At 38.3% G+C, this 22,595-nt stretch overlaps 1 protein-coding gene across 1 annotated transcript in view; it reads right to left on the bottom strand.

Annotated features, from left to right (window-relative positions):
- The window catches only part of UBR1 (ubiquitin protein ligase E3 component n-recognin 1), a 119,622-nt gene that overhangs the window by 34,310 nt on the left and 62,717 nt on the right, over positions 1-22,595 (bottom strand). Inside the window, exons 25-34 of the mRNA XM_084776289.1 lie at positions 22,014-22,168; positions 19,109-19,208; positions 17,417-17,526; positions 15,570-15,656; positions 12,721-12,902; positions 8,923-9,128; positions 6,847-6,940; positions 5,680-5,829; positions 3,540-3,637; positions 1,394-1,487 (exon numbers count right to left, since the gene is read on the bottom strand). Coding sequence (XP_084632415.1) covers positions 1,394-1,487; positions 3,540-3,637; positions 5,680-5,829; positions 6,847-6,940; positions 8,923-9,128; positions 12,721-12,902; positions 15,570-15,656; positions 17,417-17,526; positions 19,109-19,208; positions 22,014-22,168 — 1,276 coding nt within the window. The remainder of the gene's footprint in view (positions 1-1,393; positions 1,488-3,539; positions 3,638-5,679; positions 5,830-6,846; positions 6,941-8,922; positions 9,129-12,720; positions 12,903-15,569; positions 15,657-17,416; positions 17,527-19,108; positions 19,209-22,013; positions 22,169-22,595) is intronic.

The following is a 22,595-nucleotide window of genomic DNA, read 5'->3' as shown; positions in this document are numbered from 1 at the left end:
GCAGAGGCAGGCGGATTGCTGTGAGTTCGAGGCCAGCCTGGTCTACAAAGTGAGTCCAGGACAAGTAGGACTACAAGAGAAATCCTGTCTCGAAAAACCAAAAAACTAAACAACACAAAACAAAACAAAAAAACCCCCAAACACCCAAAAAACCACCACCAACAACAACAACAAGATCCCCACAGACAGACCCAAGTGTGTCTCAATAAATGTGTTGGTGTTTCTTAATTCAATTTAGTTGACTATCAACTTAAACATCAAAATAGTAAAGTATTATTTGTTCAACCAGAGGTTAAAACGCCTGTAGATTTATTCAGTAAGAAAAGCCAACGTTTCCCCCCTTCGGTTTTTTGACACAGGGTTTCTCTTTGTAGACCTGGCTCTAAATTTTCATTTGAGTATCAGTAACATTGACAATATGAAAAAGGATTGTCAGTAGAGAAAGTATGAGGTAGTCAAATGCACAAAATAGTAATATCTCATCTGAGACATTATATATTTTCAAAGTATCTCATATAACTTTGAGGTAGATTAGGGCACTTTCAATTGTACTTGAAAAGCAAACTAAGGCTAGAATGACAAAGAAATTTTTCTTTTCAGAAAGTCACAGGCAAACTAAATGTGATATTAAGTGAAGTCTTAAAAATTCTGATCCTCTTGTAGCTTTGGTTACTGTTCAATTTATTAAAACTGATTACCAAGAGGCAGGGAGCAGGCAGCAGCCTCTTCCATGTCCCTTCAGGTGGCGCAGAGGGTTTGTTCTCCAGAGCAAAGGAGAAGAAAAGGGGAAGGAGGGAACTGGCCCTACCACTGTCCTCCAGCTTCTACCAGTGCCATGGCACATGACCCCAGCCCCAAAGCGCGCGCACACACACACACACACACACACACACACACACACACACACACACACACACACACACACACACCACACACACACACACACACACACCACACACACACACACACCACACACACACACACACACACACACACACACACCACACACACACACACACACCACACCACACACCACACACACACACACACACACACACACACACACACACCACACACACACACACAATTTTCCTAAAAAAAATCTCAAACCATCTAAGTTTACTATGTAAGTAAAACTTTAGGGAGAAAAAATGGGCAAAGAGACAAGTTTACAAATAAAGAAAAAAATGAAGAGAAAAGGGAAGGTTAGTCCCAATTTTTATTTTTATTTATTTTTATTTTTGAGGAAGGGTCTCACTATGTAGCCCTGCTTGGTCTGGAACTCACTACACAGACCAGGCTGACATCAAACTAAGAGCTCCGCCCACTCTGCCTCTGGAGAGTGTGCCCTGACGCTGTCCTGCATCAGCTTCTTAACGCTGCAGATACTTACGAAGACTGAACTCCAAAGCTCAGGATGGAGTGAAACTCAAAAGGAGAATCTCCCATTCCTTGATTAAACAAGACAGGAGCTGCTGGCGTTTCTCCTTATAAGTTAAAGGAAAAAAAGAAACACAAATCATGACTAAGTTTAATCTAACAGTCAACTATCTGCTATTTAAACCATACATATCACCTTAGAAATACTAGTAAGTAGTAAATAACCTAATTTCTCTACCTGGGTAACACTGAAGTGACGTTCTTCTTACATATAAATTTCACACATTTTTCCCTCCTTTAAAGACTGTTCTCTATATTTTGTTTTTTCACATAATAGGTAATGAGTATTTTTGCCTCATCAGCAACTTTCCTTGTTCATTTCATTTTCTTTTAATTTTAAAAACTGCATTTGTATTTAATTTAGTGTGTACATATATGTAAGTGAGTGTGTTTCTGTTCATGTGCATGTACACCAGGTATGTGGAAGTGGCACATGTGCAGTCCAGAGGACAACTTAATGGACTTGGTTCTCTCCTGCCGCCAAAAGAGGCCCTCAAATAAATGTTTAAAGCAGGATGTGATGGCCCTGCAGATGAGGCTGAGGAACTGCTTAAGCCCAGGACTGAAGTGCAGTCTAGACAAGATTGCAAGAGCTCTTCTTAAACACACACACACCCAAACAACAAAAACTGGACATTGCTTTCACTTACAGATTTATAACCTAACAAAGACACTTCCTCAGCAAATACGGATTGTACATGGTGGGGTACATATGCATGCATGTACATGTGTGTATACAGGCTCATGAGCCCATGTTTGTGCATGAAAAGGCCAGAGAAGAACATAAAGCACCTGCTTCTACCACTTCCCAACTGTTTGCTTGTTTGTTTTTTGAGACAGGGTTTCTCTGTGTAGCCTTGGCTGTCATGGACTCACTTTGTAGACCAGGCTGTCCTTGAACTCACAGCGATCCGCCTGCCTCTGCCTCCCGAGTGCTGGGATTAAAGGCCTGCGCCACCACAGCCCAGCTGCCCATCTTATTTTTAAAGGCAGATCTCTCACTGAAGCTGGGGATCACCTCTTGGCCACCAGGCTGCTGTGATCCATCTGTGACTTTCCCCAGAGCACCAGCTTTGTGTGTGCTGGGACCCACGCTCAGATCCTCGGGCACTCACAGCAGGCACTCGACTCACCGAGTCACTTCCCCAGGCCCCTCTTTACCAAACATTTTAAGTGATCTTTTAATTTTATTTTTCTAAGCATATTTCTATAGCAATACTTAACACTCAGCTGTAAAAATATACACATATAAGATAACAGTTTTAATAATTTTTATTAATATTAAGACAGAATACTAGCACTCAGGGAGGCAAAGGCAGGCAGATCTCTGTGAGTTCCAGGGCAGCCTGGTATACAAGTGAGTCCACAACAGCCAAGGCTACACAGAGAAACCTTGTCTTAAAAAACAAAACAAAACAAAAACCAAAAAAACCACTAAGAATGTAACATTTATATAATTTCTGATTATGTCATGATTCTTCTTGCTATAGGTAGTTTATTGTATATATGTGTAATAATATAAATGTATATGTAAAAATAGAAAAAATTTAATAAAACAAGACAATATTCTATTTTCCCGTATTAAAAAAAAAATGGCTGAACTGGATAAACTGATAGCCAAAAACTCTTATACTCAAATCTCTACTTTTTTTTTTCGAGACAAGGTTTCTCTGTGTTAGCCCTGGCTGTCCTAGACTTGCTTTGTAGACCAGGCTGGCCTCGAACTCACAGAGATCCACCTACCTCTGCCTCCCAAGTGCTGGGATTACAGGCTTGTGCCACCACACCTGGCTGAACTATACTTTAGCACAATAATTACTTGTAAAAAATTTTTTTGAAGAGTTAGGGGGCTATAGAGATGGCTCAGTGGCTTGGAGAACTGGGTACTCTCCCAGCGGACCTGGCTCACAGCTGTCTGTAATTTCAATTCCAGAGATGCAAAGAGAGCCTCTTTGAGCCTCTGAGGGCACGAGGCTTATAAGTATTTCACAAACATACATGTAAGCTAAACATTCTTGAACATAAAATTAAATCTGGAAAAAAGTTTAAAGGTTTAGAAACAATTTTCACACATCTAATACAAATAGATTTCCACAAACCTTTAGCATGCTTCATCTTATAACCTGATATTCTGGCAAGAACAGTCTGTATCCACCGTGCCAAGGTCAAAACTTGAGCAAGAGCCTCTGCATTCTCACTACAATAAATGACATTTAAAAATGATCAATTCAATTGGTATAAAGTCAATCTACAGGGCTAAACTTGTAGAGTCTTTCCTTACATAATGAATATATTAAAAATATCAGTTGAGCACTCAGGGAGGCAGATCTCTGTGAGTTCGAGGCCAGCCTGGTCTACAAAGCGAGTCCAGGACAACCAAGACTACACACAGAAACCCTGTCTTGAAAAAACAAAACAAACAAAAACCAACCAAACCAAACCAAACCATCAAGCCAGCGGTGGTGGCGCATGCCTTTAACCCAGCACTCAGGTTGCAGAGGCAAGTGGATTTCTGAGTTCCAGCCCAGCCTGGGCTATAGAGAGAATCCTGTCTTAGGAAAAAACAAAACAAAGCAAAACAAAATATCAAATTCTGCCGAGTGTGGTGGTACAACCTTTAGTCATGGCACTTGGAAAGCAGAAGCAGGCTGATTTCTATGAGCGAGAGGCCAGCCTGGTCTCTCATTAGTCAATAAGTTATATTATCGCCTACAAAGAAATGGAGTAATTCAAAAGACTCTAGGGAGAGGGAACTACAGAGAATAGAAAAGGAAAAATTGTCCTGGCACACAGGTGTTGGGCACAAATTTTGTTAGGGAGAGGACGTTGCCCCTGGACAAAGGAAGCACATACATATTGATACCAAGCCAGTAACTTAGGAGTGATGACGTCTTTTGCTATTGTACCTTGTATTGTTTCATTCAAAGTTGTAATTCAAAATATGACAACACAATAACTTTGCATTCTGTACCTGTATCTGTATGCTTGATTGCTCACTGACTTCCATGAATCTGCTCTGGGAAAATGTAACCAAAAGACCCCCCTGCTTTCAAGAAATGTATATAATGCTAGACAGCTTGCTTGAAAAATACACTCAGATAAAGACTCAATCTTGAGTTTTGTCTGTTTGTTACTTTGCCTATCTCTGTTTCACCGACGCTCCAAGAACTCCCGATCCCAAGGACCTATCCCCGATTGAGCTGGTCCATGGCACAGGCCAACCAGAGATATATAGTAAGAACCTTTCTCTAAATAAATAAATAAATAAATAAATAAATAAACAAACAAATAAACAAATAAATATTTAAAATGTCAGATTCCTTAATTTTATTAACATTCTAGCTCATGAAAATGTGACTACATATGTAGCAGGTACTAAGGCAACCATACATCTGTGACTGAGAAGTAATAAAACAGCAGGAGATAGAAAATACCACATGGTCACTCATCAGCTTCTAGGTGATGTCACCACACCATGATTCCTTCACACTCACTCTATAGGTTTCAGGTTCTAATATATCTCAAGTTGATCACTTCTTTGCACCTCCATCCACTGCCTCCAGATCTCCTGCTGTCCCTCCCGTGAACTACTTAATTGGCCTTTTAATAGTTCTTTTCCCTTTTACTTTCTTACCTAATTACTTAGGATTTTTGAGACAGGGTCTCTCTCTATAGTCCTGGCTATTCTGGGTCTCACTTACTATGTAGACACGCTGGCCTTGAACTCACAGAGATCCGCCTGTCTCTGCCTCCCGAGTGCTGGGATTAAAGGTGTATGCCATCACGCCTGGCTGAAATGTTCTAATTATTAAAAACTAGTGAATGTCTGTTAAATTGCAATAATAGGCTGTCAGAATATAAAATATTTTAAATGCTCACAAATTATTCAAAGATATGGTAAATGTGATGGTTTTGTTTATTTTCATCATTAACTTTTTGTACAGATCCCCAGTAGGATTTGCATCTTTGGGGTTCTACTGCTTTAATGGTGGGTGGAAGGCACATGCACAACACAACACACTGCTTTAAGTAGTGAACATCCTAGTTCTCTTCAACACTGAAACCTGGGCTCTTAATCCCATTTGGAAGCATGATGCAAGCTTTGGAATGGGGATGGAATGAATGGTCCCGGTCCCTGAAAGGAGTGAGAAGGAAGCCAGGAATCTGGTAGAAAAGCAAATAAAAGCTTCAAGGACAAAGGAGTTGAAAGCAAGTACCTGAAGAAAGGCTAAAACGCACCTGCTGATCTTCTGAGGCTGCAAAGGGATGATGGGGATGACAGTGTTGCAAAGAGACTTGCAGAGTGGGCACAGGTACTCTCCACTCTCTAAGTCAAACAGGTCAACGTGGATGCGCTGCTGAGAGCTCAGCTGCACAGCTTCAAAATACCTGCAAAATTCAAAGATGCGGGTCCACTTAGAACCACTCACAAGGCTTTCATCTATTCTGAGTGAAAAGGTCTAGAATTTTGGGCTTAGTATCTTTACAACTTATATGCAAAAATATGTGTTATAACTACAAAAGAAACAGACTGTCCATTTGGGGGGTGACTAAACTGGAAAATACATTACAACAGACACAAATCTCAATTATTTTGTTGAATCCTAACTTGTCCCCTGGCTCATCAGCAAGTGGGCATAACTAGAGACTCCGAATGATGGTCTACAGCACCAAGGGCTTTTGAAGGAAAATTATATTTCTAATTCAGTGGCAAACAAGTAAGCTATACAAAAAAATTATCAGAAATCACACATTTGAAAATTTTATTTTCTCAAGATAAAACCAGAATTTGTCATATCGCAAAGATACTTTAAAAAAAAATTAAAAAGTACACACACACACACACACACACACACACACACACACACACACACACACACACACAGGGCTTTTCTGTGTAGCCCTGGCTGCCCTGAATCTGGCTCTGTAGACCAGGCCTTGAACTCAGAGGTCTACTGCCTCTGCCTCCCTAGTCCTGGGATTAAAGGTGTGCACCACCACCACGCAAGACTGCAAAGATATATATATTTTTTATGTAAAGATTACTGTTTCCCTCGCATGACTAACAACAAGCAGTGATAATACTATTTCGTTTGCAGGAAGCAAGTGCACTTTCAATGGTAGGGACTGAGCAAGTGCCGTGCACAGTAAGTACAATGCTCTATTATACTCTACACTCTTAACTCCTAAAAATACTAAGCTGGGAACTTTATACATCAATTTCTAAAGCTTCTAATAAATAGAAATATAATTAGTATCATGCAAACAGATTAGTAATTAAAATTGCCTTAATTATTCCAGTAAGAACAACAGAAAGAAGACATGAGAAGACATGCCTTTTTATCGTGTGTAGTGAACGTCAATGTTCCTAGTCTCTTTCAAGAACATGTCAGAGGGACAACTTACTTCTGCCAGCACACTGCATGCATTACATGACCACAGCTTCCTGTATAAGTCCCATGTGCCAAGTCTGGATCCATGAAAAGAGGGTCCAGCGTTTCTGGTTCAGAAAGACACAAATAAGAAGTATGTACTTATGATTTCTAAAGTGTTAAGGGAGTGGGAATGGAGAAAAAGTTTTCAGGTCTAAAATGCTAATCACAAAGTTTTATTTCTTAGGAATGTCCTAGGATAACAATATGGCAGTAGGATATGCATTCCTAATCTTTTTTTTTTTAAGGAGGAAAGAAGCAAGGCCATCAGGTTAGATTTTGAAATCCATATGGATTAATAACTCTATGTTTATTTACACTGTAATTCTGAACAGTAAGCTTAAGGTGCATTATATTGGTAAAGTGCTTTTCTATTTTTCAAGAACAAATTTGCCCCCATTTTTTAGAATTTTAAAGAATAAACTGAATACATGACAACTTATAAAGAAGATTTATTTTTATATGAGTGTTTGTCTACCTATATGTGCACCATGTCTGTGCCAGTGCCCAAGGAGGCAAGAAAGGGGTCCTGGATCCTCTGGAGCTAGAGCTGCAGAGAGTTGTGGGCTACCATGCAGAACCTAGGTCCTCTGCAAGACAGCAAGTACTCTCACCTGCTGAGCCATCTCTCTAGCCACTATAAATGACAATTTAAAAAGTGGGGTAGGGCCGGGTGTGGGGGCGCACGCCTTTAATCCCAGCACTCGGGAGGCAGAGGCAGGTGGATCGCTGTGAGTTCGAGGCCAGCCAGCCTGGTCTACAAAGAGAGTCCAGGATAGTCCAGGCTACACAGAGAAACTCGGTCTCAAAAAAAAAAAAAAAAGTGGGGTAGGGACCCACAGATTACAAACTTCAAATTATGGTGTCATTGCATCACTCACAGCCTGAGGCCAGTCAACACTCCCTCATTTATATGATGATGGCATCTCATGCACAGGTTGTTGTAGGATTGAGTAAGCAAATACACATAGCATTTGATCAGTGACTGGAGCAGGTTAAATATTAATAAATGTTAGTTTATTATCATCATCACTTCAAGAAATTTAAACTATAAAGCAGCTAACTTCTGGTGTGTGTTTCCTAATTAATACTTGGAGTAAATGTTTAATATAAATCTAATCATAAGGCAAAGAGATAAGTTCACAATGTGTGACACTGGATAAGATTATTAGTCTGCAGTCATCAAACCTGTTATTATTTTGGGAAAAAAAGGTGAGTGAGGATTATTCTACATTAAAGCAACTAAAATTTCTACTTTGCTTTCTGAGACACTGTTTCACTGTGTAGCTTAGGCTGGTCTTGAACTCACTGTGTAGGCCAAGCTAACTTCCACTTCATGGCAATCTTCCTGCCTTAGCTCTCCATGTGCTGGGGTTACAGGCATGAGCCACCATGCCCAGTTAAAAGAAATTTTATCAAAGAAATATGTGAAATGTCTTTAGATGTTTATTTATTTATTTTTTGTTTTTTTTTGGTTTTTTGAGACAGGGTTTCTCTGTGTAGCCTTGACTATCCTGGACTCACTTTGTAGTCCAGGCTGGCCTCGAACTCACAGTGATCCACCTGCCTCTGCCTCCCGAGTGCTGGGATTAAAGGCGTGCGCCACCACGCCCGGCTAGATGTTTATTTTTTAAATATGCCTTCCTACTGAATATATAATATACATATTCTTAATTAATTCTTAATTATTAACTTCCTTAAATTTGATAATGGTATAATAAGTATTTAATAGACTATCCTCAGTTTTGGGAAATACATTCACAAATACCTCAAGATAAAGTGTTATGAAGCTTGCAATCTACTTTGAAATGGTTCAACAAGATAAAAATAAAGCCAAAATTAAGGACTAACACAAATCAAAATGACAAAAATAAAAAAGTCAAGTAGCCAATGTGGCATATAAGAACCTAATCTGCTTCACATGTGGATACGTGATTTACCAAACAGGACTTCCATAAACCTCACTGCTAAACCTCTTTTAAAGCTTATTTTCAGTCTAATTACATAGGCAGGAAAGGGAATGGCTGTAGATTAATTAGGTGATACATACCTGCTAAGAGGTCTATGGGTTTCCCCCTGTGCTGGGTCAAGGCGGTGGATTTCTGCACACAGGCTGATAATACCATGGCATTGTTTTCTAGTTTCACCTCTTGTTCTTCTTGGCAGAGGATGCATGTCAGCACCTCCTTTTCAGCAACAGCCGGACCCCGTTTAGGACCCAAAGCAATTCTAGAGTAGTCACTGACTGCTGGAGAACTATCAATGAGGACATATGTTTTAGTCAGTATCTTTACATTTTAGTAGATTTTAAGTAAGTATAAATAAAAATTATATTTAACAATATTACCTTTAAAATCTACCCTTAACTTTCTGGCTTTAAGCAGTTAATTTTCTAAATAGAAAATTCAGTTGCTCTAAGTGCAAAAGAAATACATCACAGAATACTATATGATTCTATTTAATTTACTGTATCAATGAAAATTGGGCTATTTCTCTTTTTTGAATGATAAACACGTAATTCACATTTCAAAGAAATTCTGTAAAATATAGAAAAGTATTAAGAAGAAAATGAAAAACATTGTATCCTAACAATATAACCACTAGTAATCTAATTTCCTCCTAGTTTGCTTTCTAGTTATAGTACACATTTTGTACAAATAACATCATGCTATAAACAGACTTCTTCACTTAAATGTTGCCTTGTTTATATCTTTGTTGTTTTGTCATGAATTAAGATTTTCTTAGAAACATTTGAAATGACTGCCTAGTGCTAACTCTTGCCACTGTACCATAATACTTTTATCCAATACCTTTCATTATGCCTATAGGCTTCTATTTCTGTTTTACTATATATTAAAAATACAACAAATTAAATGTTAATACATTTTAATGATATAGCAATAACAATCTACAGTACACTTGATGATAAAATACAAATAAAAGCAAGTATTTATAGTGGTTTGATTGTGATGCTAGGCACTGTTTCACATACTTTACTTTTTTTCACCTAACCCTTACAATAAACACATGAAGTGGGTATTAAATTACTCCATTTTTCCAGAGGCAGAAACTGAAGCCTAGAGACACTAAGAGACAGCTCTAGGAACTCATCATTAGTAAGTCGTAGATAAAACCAAGATTGACTAACCCATGTGCCTGGCCTCAGGAGCACCTTCTGCACCATTCTGCAAACTATATAAGGAGCTCCCTAAAGTACGATGCATCGTTCAATAAACTGTAAGTAACTCATATGCTCACCAGTGGTAAGTAAATTAACATGATATAGAACTTTACAGTAACATATGGCTCCACATCCTTAAAGATATTAAGTACATATCATTATGCAAAAACCAAAAGGCTGAATAACAAAACCACATAATTTTGTGATTACAAATATTTGCATGTAATAGTATAATAAAAATTCTGACATTTATACATAAACTCTTTTGTTTTTTTAGAAAATTATCACTTATGTGCAGCTTAGGATTATCTCCAACTCACTGTAGCTCAGACTTGCCTTGAACATTCAACCTTTTTAAACCTCTTCAATGCAAAGCTCTACATACAAAGTTTATAATCACAGAAGGCAGAAAGACGTAGGATTTGCTCAAGTACCCAAAGGAACTTTAGATTTATCTCTACCATTTCGTTTTCAAAATGAAAATATAGTTATATAATTATAATTAAAATAGTGAATAGAAAAGACATTAGGATTAAAAAAAATTAAAATTTAAAGATACTGAGAAATCTGTCTGCCTTAATCAATACTAAAAATGTGTTTCACTTTTGAGGTTTTTTGTTTGTTTGTTGAGACAGTTCCATAGGGTTTCACTGATATGAAGCTGATCTATAACCCAGGCTGGCCTTGCACTTGCAGCAGCCCGCCTCTACCTGCAGAGTTAAGGGATAACAGGAGTGCATCACCATGCCTGGCTTCCTTGAGAACTTTTTTATGGCAAACCCTTATAATGTTAAAGAAATAGGGACAAAATATGGGGAAAAATGTTTAAGGAATGTTATAAATCAGGAAGACAAGAAGGAATAAAATCTTCCACAGAAATAAGAAAAGATAACAGGCATTTGGCAAAAGACGAAAGAAGTCCGTTTATCTATAGAGGTTTATCTTTGCACTCACTACAACCAGGAAATGGTTGGTTTTTAGTTTATGGTGCTAGGAATTAAATCTAGGGCCCCATGTATGCTAAGCAATCACTCAACCACAGAACTTCACTTATAACCCATAATTTTTAAATTTATGGTGAAAATGAAGAGTGTTCATACCCCACTAGGAGTAGATCCTGAGAGAGGCACCCAGAAAGGCAATGTGTAGTGTCTGCGAGCATTTCGCCTTAGCCAGGTGTGGTGGTGCACACCTTTGACCCCAGTGCTTGGGAGGCAGAGGCCAGGAGATTTCTGTGAGTAGGAGGTCAGGCTGGCCTACACAGTGAGTTCTAGGACAGCCAAGGCTAGTGAAATCCTGTCTCAAAAATAAGTTAAGTATATTATATTAAATTAAAATTTAACCCAGACTTTCCAATTTGTTAGTTTCTGTCGTGGGAGAAATACTGGTACACCTACAGAAGAAAACATATATGAGAATTATCTGACAGACTAATGAGGGAAAATAGGAAAGCATCTTAAACTAAAAAAATCAGATGAAATACTGTAAATCCACACCATGGGTTACACTCATAGGGAGTAAAAGCATAAAGAAGGGAAAAATGATGAGTGTGGTCAGAGTGAACGATGCACATGTATAAAATTGTCAAGGAATAAATTAATTTTAAAAAAAGAAGAAATGAGGGATGGGAGTGGAAGGGTACATATTTACAGGTTTGCAGAATGAGAAAACCTAAAGATTTTTATGTATATCATAAGGAATATAGCTGTTTTAGGTTCTCTTACCAAAACCAATAACTATATGAAGTAGTTTATATGCATAGAAAAAACATCATGGCCAGCAAGATGGCTCAGCAGGTAAAATAAAATTGCCTGTTACCAAGCCTGATAACCTGAGTTTATCCCTGGAACCCATGTGATCTAAGGAAATGACCCCTACATGCTGTCTTCTGACCTCCATATGTACACACAAAAATACAGAAAAATACCATGCATGTACCTTAAATACTCAGTAAAGTAGATACATACTTAAATAGTCAGTAAAATGAAAACTTGAAATTCAAAGGAAAAGAGTTTACGCCATAAATCTATATGTGCTAACATTAAAAATGTATACAGAGAAAGCAAGCTATAGAACTAAATATGCGGAGTAGGAGAGATGGCTCAGTGGTTAAAGCCACTGACTGCTCTTCCAGAGGACCCAGGTTCGATTCCCAGGCCCAATAAGGCAGCTCCCAACTCTAGTTCCAGGAGATCTATGGCTCCTGTGGGCATCAAGTATACACGTGGCACACAGATGTATATGCAGATAAAATGCCATACACATAAAATAAAAATAAGTAAATCTAAAAAAATAATCCATTAAAGAACTAAATATAAAAGAAAAGCATTGGCGTGGTGGGTCATGCCTTTATTTCAGCACTTGGGAGGCTGAGACAAGATTGTTACAAGTTCAAGATCACCACGGACCAGACAGGATGACCCTGAACCAAACAAGCAAACAAAAGAAAACTAGTATAAATCATCTCTAATAAGTAATAGATTTATTTTCAGTTTGTAATAATGATAGTCATTTTTCCTAGAAACTATAAAAAGAACATGAAATATATGAAATGATATGCAAACAGGTGTCTAAACATGTCAATATGTAGAAAATAACGGATTACTGATTTCAGAAGAATGTTTGGTTTTTTCCTTAAAAATCTGTACTATTAATACTTTGTTTTACCTCTCTTCCTCCATAATGGAGTCTTCTTTCCCTGCTACTTCTGATGTATTGTCATACATGAGTTTGTGAGTTTCAATGAAGTTTTTCTGTAGGGCAGACATCTGGGCCATGATCTTCTGGCGGTGTAGTCTGGCAGCTTCAGCTTTTCTCTTCCGTTCTGCTTTTTCCTTGTCATGTGTAATCTGAATATTAAGTAACACCATAATTAGATAAGATCTCCTATTAAAAATTCATATCCACACAGAATCTTCTCTACTGATGCAGCAGTTACCATATCTGATCAGGTAGACTTCAAACAAAAAGTAATTAGGAAAGATAAAGAGGACTACTGCATATTAATAAAAGAACAATCCATCAGAAAGTATAACAAGCTAGGCATGGTGACATACTACACGGCTTTAATCCCAGAACTCAGGAGGCAGAGGCAGGTGGATCTCTGTGAGTTCGAGGCCAGCCTGGTCTACAGAGTGAGTTCCAGGACAGCCAACACTGTACAGAGAAACTCTGTCTTGAAAACAAACAACAATAACAACAAAAAGATAAGAATTAATAACATGTATGCACCAAATGTTAGAGTTCCTAATTTTGTAAAACAAACACTAAAAGTAAAAAAAAAAAAAAAAAAAAAAAAAATATATATATATATATGTATATATATATATATATATATATATAGAGAGAGAGAGAGAGAGAGAGAGAGAGAGAGAGAGAGAGGTCTTGATAGAGTAATAGTGGAAGACTTCAATATCCAACTCTTACATTTAAATAGATCTCAGACTAAAAATAACTAAAGAAACCCAGAGCTAACACACCATCAGCCAATGGATACAGGATATTCCTGATAGAGACAGCATATGCATTATTCTCAGTTGCATATGGAACAGTCTCTGAAACTGATTGCATCATAGGCTACAAAATACCTAACAAGTATTAAAAAAACAAATTAATTCTTTTTGTTTGTTTGCTTTGTTTGTGTTGTTTTGTTTTGCTTTGTTTTTTGGGACAAGGTCTCATTGTGCAGCCCAAGCTGTCCTGGAATTCACTACGTAAATCAGGCTGGCCTTGGACTCAGAGATCCACCTGCTTCTGCCTTGAGTGCGGGATAAAAGGCATGTGCCACCACTGCACAGCAAAATTAATTCTTTATAATGGACCACAATTAAATAAAAGTAGAAAGCAACAGGAAAAACTACAGAAACTAAAAAAATACTTGCAAAGTGAACAATACATTTTTGAATTAGCAGAAACCAGAGAAGAAAATTTTAAATTCTGTAGTTAAATAAAAATGAGAATACAACCTCCCAGAACCTTTGGGGCAAAGTCTAGACAGTCCTAAGAGCAAAGTTTATAGTTAAAAATTGTCATAAGTTTATAGTTAAAAATTGTCATATGTAAAAAGAAAAAGAAAAACTAGAAGGAAGAAGAAAAAAAAACCCCCCTGAGAGATTGTAAATAAACAACCTAACGACGAACTTTACAGCTCTAGAAAGAACAACACACACACACACACACACACACACACACACACAAAATAAATAAGTAAATAAACAACACTAAGCCAACCCCAAAACTAGGAGATGGCAAGTCATTATAAAGATTAGGGAAGAAAAGCTGGGTGTGGTGGCACATGCCTTAGTCCCAGCACTCGGGAGGCAGAAGCAGAAGGACTGCTGTGAGTTCGAGGCCAGCCTGGTCTACAAAGCAAGTCCAGGACAGCTAAAGCTAACACAGAGAAACCCTGTCTCCAAAAACCAAAACCAAAACAAAACAAAACAAAAGATTAGGGAAGAAATTAATGAAATAGAGACTTAATGAGCAATACATAAAATTAACTAGACAAAAAGTTGGTTCTTCGGAAAATTTAATAACATTGACAAATTCTTAACCATGTGACATAAAAGAATGTGATGCTAAAATTAGGATAAAAGGGTGTTAAGATAACAGACTCCAATGAAATCCAGAACACTAATTATTAGAGAATAATTTGAACAATTATATGCCAAGAAGTTAGAAAGGCTAGAAGAAATGGCTAAATTTCTATGTACATATGACCTACAAAAATTAAAACCAGAAGATAAAAGTAACTTAAAGAGATTTATTACAAGTACTGAAGTTTTAGCCCAGACCCTTTCACATGTTAGGCAAATGCTCTAGCACACAGTACTTAGTACAATATGTTTTTTTCCAGGAAAAACAGTTAGTAAACTCAAATAGGAATATTCTAGTAATTAAAATGGCTGTGGTGGTGCACATCTTTAATTCTAGCACTTGAGAGGCAGAGACAAATTGCGTCTCTATGTATTTGAGATCAGTTCCATCTACATAGTGAGACACAGAAAACCCAAGGCTACATAGAGAGACCCTGTCTTAAAAAGTAACAAAGAAACAAATAAATAACTAAAAGCAAGCAATTTCTAAATTATTAGAATATTCTAATAATCAAATATTAGCAAAGTAATTCAATATTAGCAAAACATGGCTTAAAACATTATGGAAATTCATGACCTACACATTATCTAATTTCATCATTATTTTATACTTCCTAATAGATGGATGCTATTGACTAAATTATGAAATGCCACTGACTGAGACATGTCCGAATTTCAGACATGAAAGCATATTATAATATGATAGAGTATTTCTAACAGAGTTCCACCGGGCATCAAGTTTCTTTAGTTTTATAAGATACATACACTATAGTATGTATTTTATGTTAAGTGCAGTACAGAAGAACAGGAATAAAAGGTGAACAAAATTCACATATTTTGCCACAAACAGTCCCTCCTAAAGAAGAAAAGCAACTCCTTATTAAAGACAGAGATGATCTCACATTGTTACAATGCTGTTACCTCATCATTCTTAATGGATTCCAATCCTGAAGTGGTTGCCACAATTAAAGAAGATTTTTCTCTTAATCGCTTCACTATGTCAAACATCTGTGAAAACAGATGAAATACTAAGTTTGGTTAGACTGACAAGGAAGAAAAAAAAATCACAATCTGATTCAGCCAACTTGTCTCTAAATGTCTTTGAGGTATGTTACTTTGATATGTATCAGAAAAACGATATTTAAAAAGTGACCCTGACTGTGAGGAACAATGTTGTTTGAGCCATCAGTTGAGTTAATTAAGTCTGCTGCTCTGAGAACACCTGTTTGTCTGAAGTGGGGGAGGGGTGTAGCACAGATTTAGTTTTAAATTTTAACGAGAACTTTAGCTCTTGGACTCAAATGATTTTTCTGGCTTAACCTTCTAAATAACTGGGATTACATAGCATACCCCACTAAGCCCAGTTTAAAGTAACATTTTTATTCATGTCTTCAAAGTGAAACTATACCTCTTTATTGTGACCTATGAAATGAACACAATCTGGGCCCTGCTTGTGCCTCCTTTTATGTTAGGGTGCTACTGGCCTTGCTCTTGGCCATTTCAGAACACTTGCGCTGCAGTGCCCCCTCTGGAAATCCTCTGCTAGAGTTCTAGCATACTGGCTCTAGAAGGACAAACGTCTCAGCTCTCACTTCACCCTCTGAATAACGCTTTCTCAGTAATTACTGTTTTTGTTTTGTTGTTTTTTTTTGAGACAGGATTTCTCTGCGTAGCTCTGACTATCCTGGGCTCACTTTGTAGACCAGGCTGGCCTCGAACTCGAACTCATAGAGATCCTCCTGCCTCTGCCTCCCAAGTGTTGGGATTACAGGCGTGCAACACTGCGCCTGGCTAAGGCCTTCTCTTATTCAAGGGAACTTCTCTCATTCTCCTAGATCATGCTGATGGCTGTTCTAAAGGTATCTGTACCTCAGCTCTGGTGCATGCTCCATGGAAACAAACACTTTGTGCTGTTTAAGATCTTAGATTCAGCCTTGCACGTTGTAATTACTCAGTACATGCAACTGACAATGGCATAAATGAATACCTCTTTCATTAATAAAAGAATCTCCTCAGAAACTGAAAAAATTTGAATAACTAGCAGAAAGAAACACACAGTTGTAACAATTGATAGTAAAAGAGGCTGAATTCTAGCACCAAATAGAAAAATCTTATATATAGTATAGGATTATACAATTATGTAGAATTCAATAATGATAATAAGTGACTGTCACTTTTTGGGCTTCTTTAATTTTTGAAATTATAATTACATCATTTCTTCTTTGCCATCTCCAAGCCTTCCTATATACTCCTCCTTTGCTCTTTTTAAAATCCATGGCCTCTTTTTTGTTACATGTGTATGTATGCATATACAAATATATATATTCCTAAATACAACCTGCTCAGTCTACATAACATTACTTGTATGTATTTTATGTGATCACTGTATCATCCGGTAAATTTTTAAATTTACTTATAATTCTGGCGACTCAAACAAGAACTCCCACAAGCTAAGCACACATTCTACACTACATTGATCTCTACTTCAGCCACTACACTAGTCTTTTCATTATAATTTGAGAGTGTGCTCTTTCAACTTACAAAAGTAAAACAGTATGCAGTTATACGAGTAACAACCTCATATATCTTGTATTTACTGAGTTTATTGATTGCATTGAGGCCACATCAAGTAAACTATTTAGGTTTGTGTAAGTATATACTTGGTATTCAAGTAAGGATGAATTACTTAATGACAGATTTATCAAATTACATTCTTGACATTAAGCAACACACAACTGTGTTGAACCTGTTTATTTTTGTAAATATACCTGGAGTATCCATGTTATCATGTCCTTCTGGCCTTCTAATTGGGGGATTCCTTTGAGTTTTTCCAAAAGCATTTGTATATTCTGAGCATTCATGGATGAACTTCCCAATCCTTTTTTAAAATACAAATTATATTAAAAGATAATTATCTTCATAATTACACAATAATTATAATTCTTAGTGCCTGCCATCCACATGATGATTGAGGTCTGCCAGGCAGTCCCTTCACTACCTTAGTTTTCTAAAGAAAAAAATCTTCCATTACATGAAATACTGAGTTACGATACATGAATTATTAAGTACTAAGTCAAAGACAGCATGAAGAAAACCCCATTATTTTAAATCTCCCTCTGCATTACCCACTTGCACTGTAAGCAAGAGCTACTCCTAACAGTCTGCTCCTGCCTTTCCTCTCTCTGCTCACTGTCTACACAAAGTACACAACAACAACAAAAAAACAACTGCAGAATCATTAAAGTGAGAGATGTTACATCATGTACAGAGAAGGCTTAGGATGACTTCAATAATCTACAAAATAATGTAAGAATAAAATGTGGCAGCCCGGCGTGGTGGTGCACATCTTTATCCCAGCACTCAGGGAGGCCTAGGCAGGTAGACTGCTGTGAGTTCGAGGCTAGCCTGGTCTACAAAGCAAGTTCAAGACAGCCAAGGCTACACAGAGAAACCCTGTCTCAAAAAACAAATGAACAAGCAAATGAACAAAAGAAAGAAAGGAAGGAAGGAAGAGAAAGACAGTGTGATCCTTTGCTTACAACTATTGGTTTTACAATTAATGTTTCAGGAATACACTTTGAACAAGACTATCTTAGCTTTAGAACATTCTAATTTAAACCTATCCTAATCTTCAAAAATTAAAAAAAGAATGTACAAAAAAATATTTTCAGTTAGACACATTTCTTTCCTTTCATACTATAACTACACCCACAGGAGAGGAAGATCGTGTAGTCAAAACAACTGCAGTAGAGAATTGAGGGAAAAAATTAGTATAATGAAAAATATTAGTTAAAAAATTAAACATGCTAGTCAAATAAATCATTTAAGGGGATGGTGGTTTGAATAGGAATGACCCCCTTAGACTCATGTGTTTGAGTGCTTGGCCTATAGGGAGTGACATTATTAGGAGGTGTGGCCTTGTTGGAGTAAGTGTGTCACTGAAGGGGTGGGCTTTGAGGTCTCATATATGCTCAGGCTCCACCCAGTGTGGCACACAGTCTCCTTTTGCTGCCTGAGGATCAAGATGTAGAACTCTCAGCTCCTTCTCCAGCGCCATGTCTGCCTGCACGCTGCCATGCTTCCCGCCATGATGACAGTGGACTAAACCTCGGACACTCTAAGTCTGTTCCAATTAAATCTTTTCCCTCATAAGATTTGCCTTGGTCATGGTATCTCTTCACACAATGAAAGCCTAACTAAATTTTTTTGTTTTTGTTTTTAGAGACAGGGTCTCTCTGTGTAGCCTTGGCTGTCCTGGACTCTTTGTAGACCAGGCTGGCCTCAAACTCACAGAGATCCACCTACTTCTGCCTCCCGAGAGCTGGGATTAAAGGCGTGCATCACCATGTCCCACAGGTTTTCTAAATTTTAAGGACTAACAGAGAAAAACTGCTTAAGGTTCAAACTTTCATTTACAAACTGGCAATTAGAAACTTGTTGGGAATGATGCTTTGGCATACTTGAAGCCTTATGGTAAAAGTCAAACGTCACTTCCTCTTCAGGAGCTTTCTGAAGCTGCTGCTTCTCCTCCAACAAGCCCAGTGCCAGTATGTGGAATGCCTGAGGAGGAGAACAAGGGCCTGTGAAGTGCTTCTTCTTTAACTGGAGGTACTAATATAAATAACCCAAAGAGAAAGAAAACAATAACCAAAAATAAACAAAGCTTATAAACAAAGAGTTAACAGAAAGAGAAATCATGAATACTATGAAAAGTGCCCACCCTAATTTCAAGTTAAGAACTTATAGTTTAAGGTTACTGAAAGAGTGTTGCTTAAAAAGTAACAAAAATCTGGAGTTCAGTATAAACTACACAGCTGCCAAAAGGGTCAGGAAGCAGTCGCTAGTTATTATACTGGTGATAAAAAGAAAATAAATTAGTTAAAAAAAAAACCCAGCAACATTGTGACAACATCAGTCAAAACTGTAAAGAACACACTGTGTACTAGGAACTGGTATGTCAAATGTACTCACTGTGTGCAAAGATAATTGTACAAGGGTGCTCATTGTAAATCAGGTGTAGTGCACACCTGTAATCTCATGTACTTGGAGAGCTGAAGGGGGAGGATCACCAAAGCTCACAAAATCAGGACCAGCATTAGAAGCACACAGAGAACCTGTCACAAGCAAGCTAACCACACACAATGTTCATCTTAGTGGTCCTTGATATGACAAAACCCTGACTCCAAACCCAGTGACTATTAATAAGAGACCGACTAAAATCACGACAGTATTCCTATATAATGAGATATGCATGCAGTCAAAATGACAAAGGCCTTTATGTGCTTATGTTGCAATAGTTTCCAGGATATACAAAACCTTAACAGTGCTTATCTCCTAAGTAGAACACTGGAAGACGTGGGAAAAATTTTAACTGGAGTTCAAAGGACTGAAAGTATTTATCATTGTTGCAAGTATTGAGATATAAGTAGAGCATGAAATTACAGCCCAATAAGAAACCAACAGGGCAGGGGGTGAAAAAATTCAGTTAAATAGGTATTAAATAAATATATAATTAAAGCCATCATAAAATAGTAGGATTAAGTAACTTATTAATGAGCGGTACCAAGAAGCCAGGTATGGTGGCTCATATGTATACTCTTAGCCTTTAGGGTGCTGAGGCAGGAGGATTGCCACAAGTTTATGGCTAGCCTAGGCATAAGGACTTTTAGTCTATCCTGTGCTATAGTCTGTGGCCCTGTTTAAAAAAAAAATCAAAAACAAACAGAAAGAGCTGCCAGTTTGGCTTAGTGGTAGAGTTCTTGTCTAGCACACACGTGCTCCTGGGTTCATTCCGTAGCACCAAGTAAATATATGCCTATAAAAGCCCAATGCATTGGATCGTGGTGGAGCACACCTTTAACCCCAGCACTCAGGAGGCAGAGGCAGGTGTACTGATGTGAGTCCAAGGCCAGCCTGGTCTACAAAGTGAGTTCCAGGCATTTGGGAAGAAAAGAAAAAACAAAAAGAAGTATGATGCAATGTGATATGGACTCATTACTAACAGGAAGCGACTTGAGAGTAGTACCTAAAATAGCACAGAATAGATTATGTTCCAAAAGAGCTCATCAACCAAATGGAATCTACTTTCCAGTAGCTTTGTGGTTAATGCAATCAATAAGAGGCTTGCCAGGAATACAGTTAATCATATGCCCCATATGCCCCATTACAAAAGTACAGGATACAATTAACTTCCTGCAAGATCCCAACTACAAGTATTACAGAAGGAAATGAAAACAAATATTTTACAAATCTTAAACATCTTCATTACTTGGTTCATCAGAGATCACACCATCTTTAATCAATTTTTTTTTCCTTTTTTGGTTTTTCAAGACAGGGTTTCTCTGTTTAACAGCCCCAGCTGCCCTAGACTCTCTTTGTAGACCAGGCTGGCCTTGAACTCACAGAGATCTACCTGCCTCTGCCCCCCAAGTGCTAGGATTAAAGGTGTGTACCACCATGGCCGGCAGACCATCTTTAAAGGGCAGATCCTGCTCTATCTTCATCTATAGCATCCCTCAAGAAAGGAGAGGGCAGCCTTGGCCAGCCCGTGAATTGCCATTCTCCTAGCCTGTCGGGGCTGACCAGCAGGGGAGGGCACAGCAGAGTGTGGCAAGGAGTGGAAGATTAATTTCCCCTAGCACAACATGGCTGCTAAAGCTTGGTGGGAGAGAGGGACCCAGGCCCTGCTTTCTGTCAGAATCCTTGTTGGAAACCGAGGGGGAAGCAGGGATGCGTGCCATGCTTGTGCTGTTTGTACTTCTTTATCAGCTGTCCTCGTTTTCTCCTCCGTCCACATTCCCCAGGCCTATCATGACGGAAGCAGAGAGTCCCAGAAGCAGGGGAAGGAGAGCGGCCTAAGGTTGGCATCCCTAACACCCTAGACGTGGCCCAGGGTAAGGAGACCCACCTGGAGAGAAAGCTGGGGGCATCTGGGGCACACCAGGGACCAGAGGGAAAGAAAAGATGGACAGGTGGTGAAGAGGCAAGATTGGAACCTCCAGGGCACGCACAAAGTGGGCCCTGGCTGCCTAGCAGTGGGATTCTCTACGCTCAGATGTTTGTTCAAGCCTTTGCAAGACCACGTGCTTGATTAATCCTTCGCAGGCTCAGCTCCCACTTCCTGGTCATCCTTATCCTATGCACTTTCTTTTTCTTTTTTGAGTCTTTTAAAACATAAATAATTCCCAAGGATAGGAATGCTAAAGACATGAGAATGTATCACAAAACAAACTTGGACCACAGTTAAACTATTATAGTAATTTCCTAAGTATCATGTGTTTCTGACATAGTTTTGATCGACATTAATCTAGGGATTGTTTTTCAGATTCTACAAGAACTCAAGGAAAACACGGCAGGTAAACATACCATCTGGAGCATCCCTTCTGTCCACATATTAGAATCTGTGTCTACTGCCCGCTCAAATATTGTTCTGAGAATGTAGATCATGATATCACAGTTGAGAAGGTTGATTACTTTGCTGAAAGCAGGACAGAACTCAGGAGGAGGCGGCGGCGGCAACGCTGTTAGAGAAGAAGAACAAACGGGGGAGAAGAAGCAAACAGGTCCATTTTTATTTGAGCTGCCCTAACACACTAAATTACAAATAAGAAGATTCATAATTTAAATGCAAAATAACATGTGATTTTTTTTCTGCTTTAAAGCACTAAAAGTATCAATGTCAAGGGAAATGTACACTGCTATACCAGTCTCCCCAAATAAATTCCATTTGCTAACAATTTAATATGCTATCATTCAGCGCTGGAGCGATGGTTCAGCAGTTAGAGCACTGGCTGCTCTTCTAAAGGACCCGAGTTTGTAGCAGGTTGCTGTGGCACATGCCAGTAGGATTTGCCGAAGGAGGCAGAAGCAGGAGGATCACTAGTCCAAAGGACCTGAGTTCAATTCCCTGCACCCACATGGCAGCTCACAACTGTCTGTAACTCCAGT

This window comes from Acomys minous (genome assembly GCF_964271855.1).
Source record: "Acomys minous genome assembly, chromosome: 3".
Classification (NCBI taxonomy): Eukaryota; Metazoa; Chordata; class Mammalia; order Rodentia; family Muridae; genus Acomys; species Acomys minous.
This window is presented reverse-complemented; position numbering and strand designations above follow the sequence as displayed.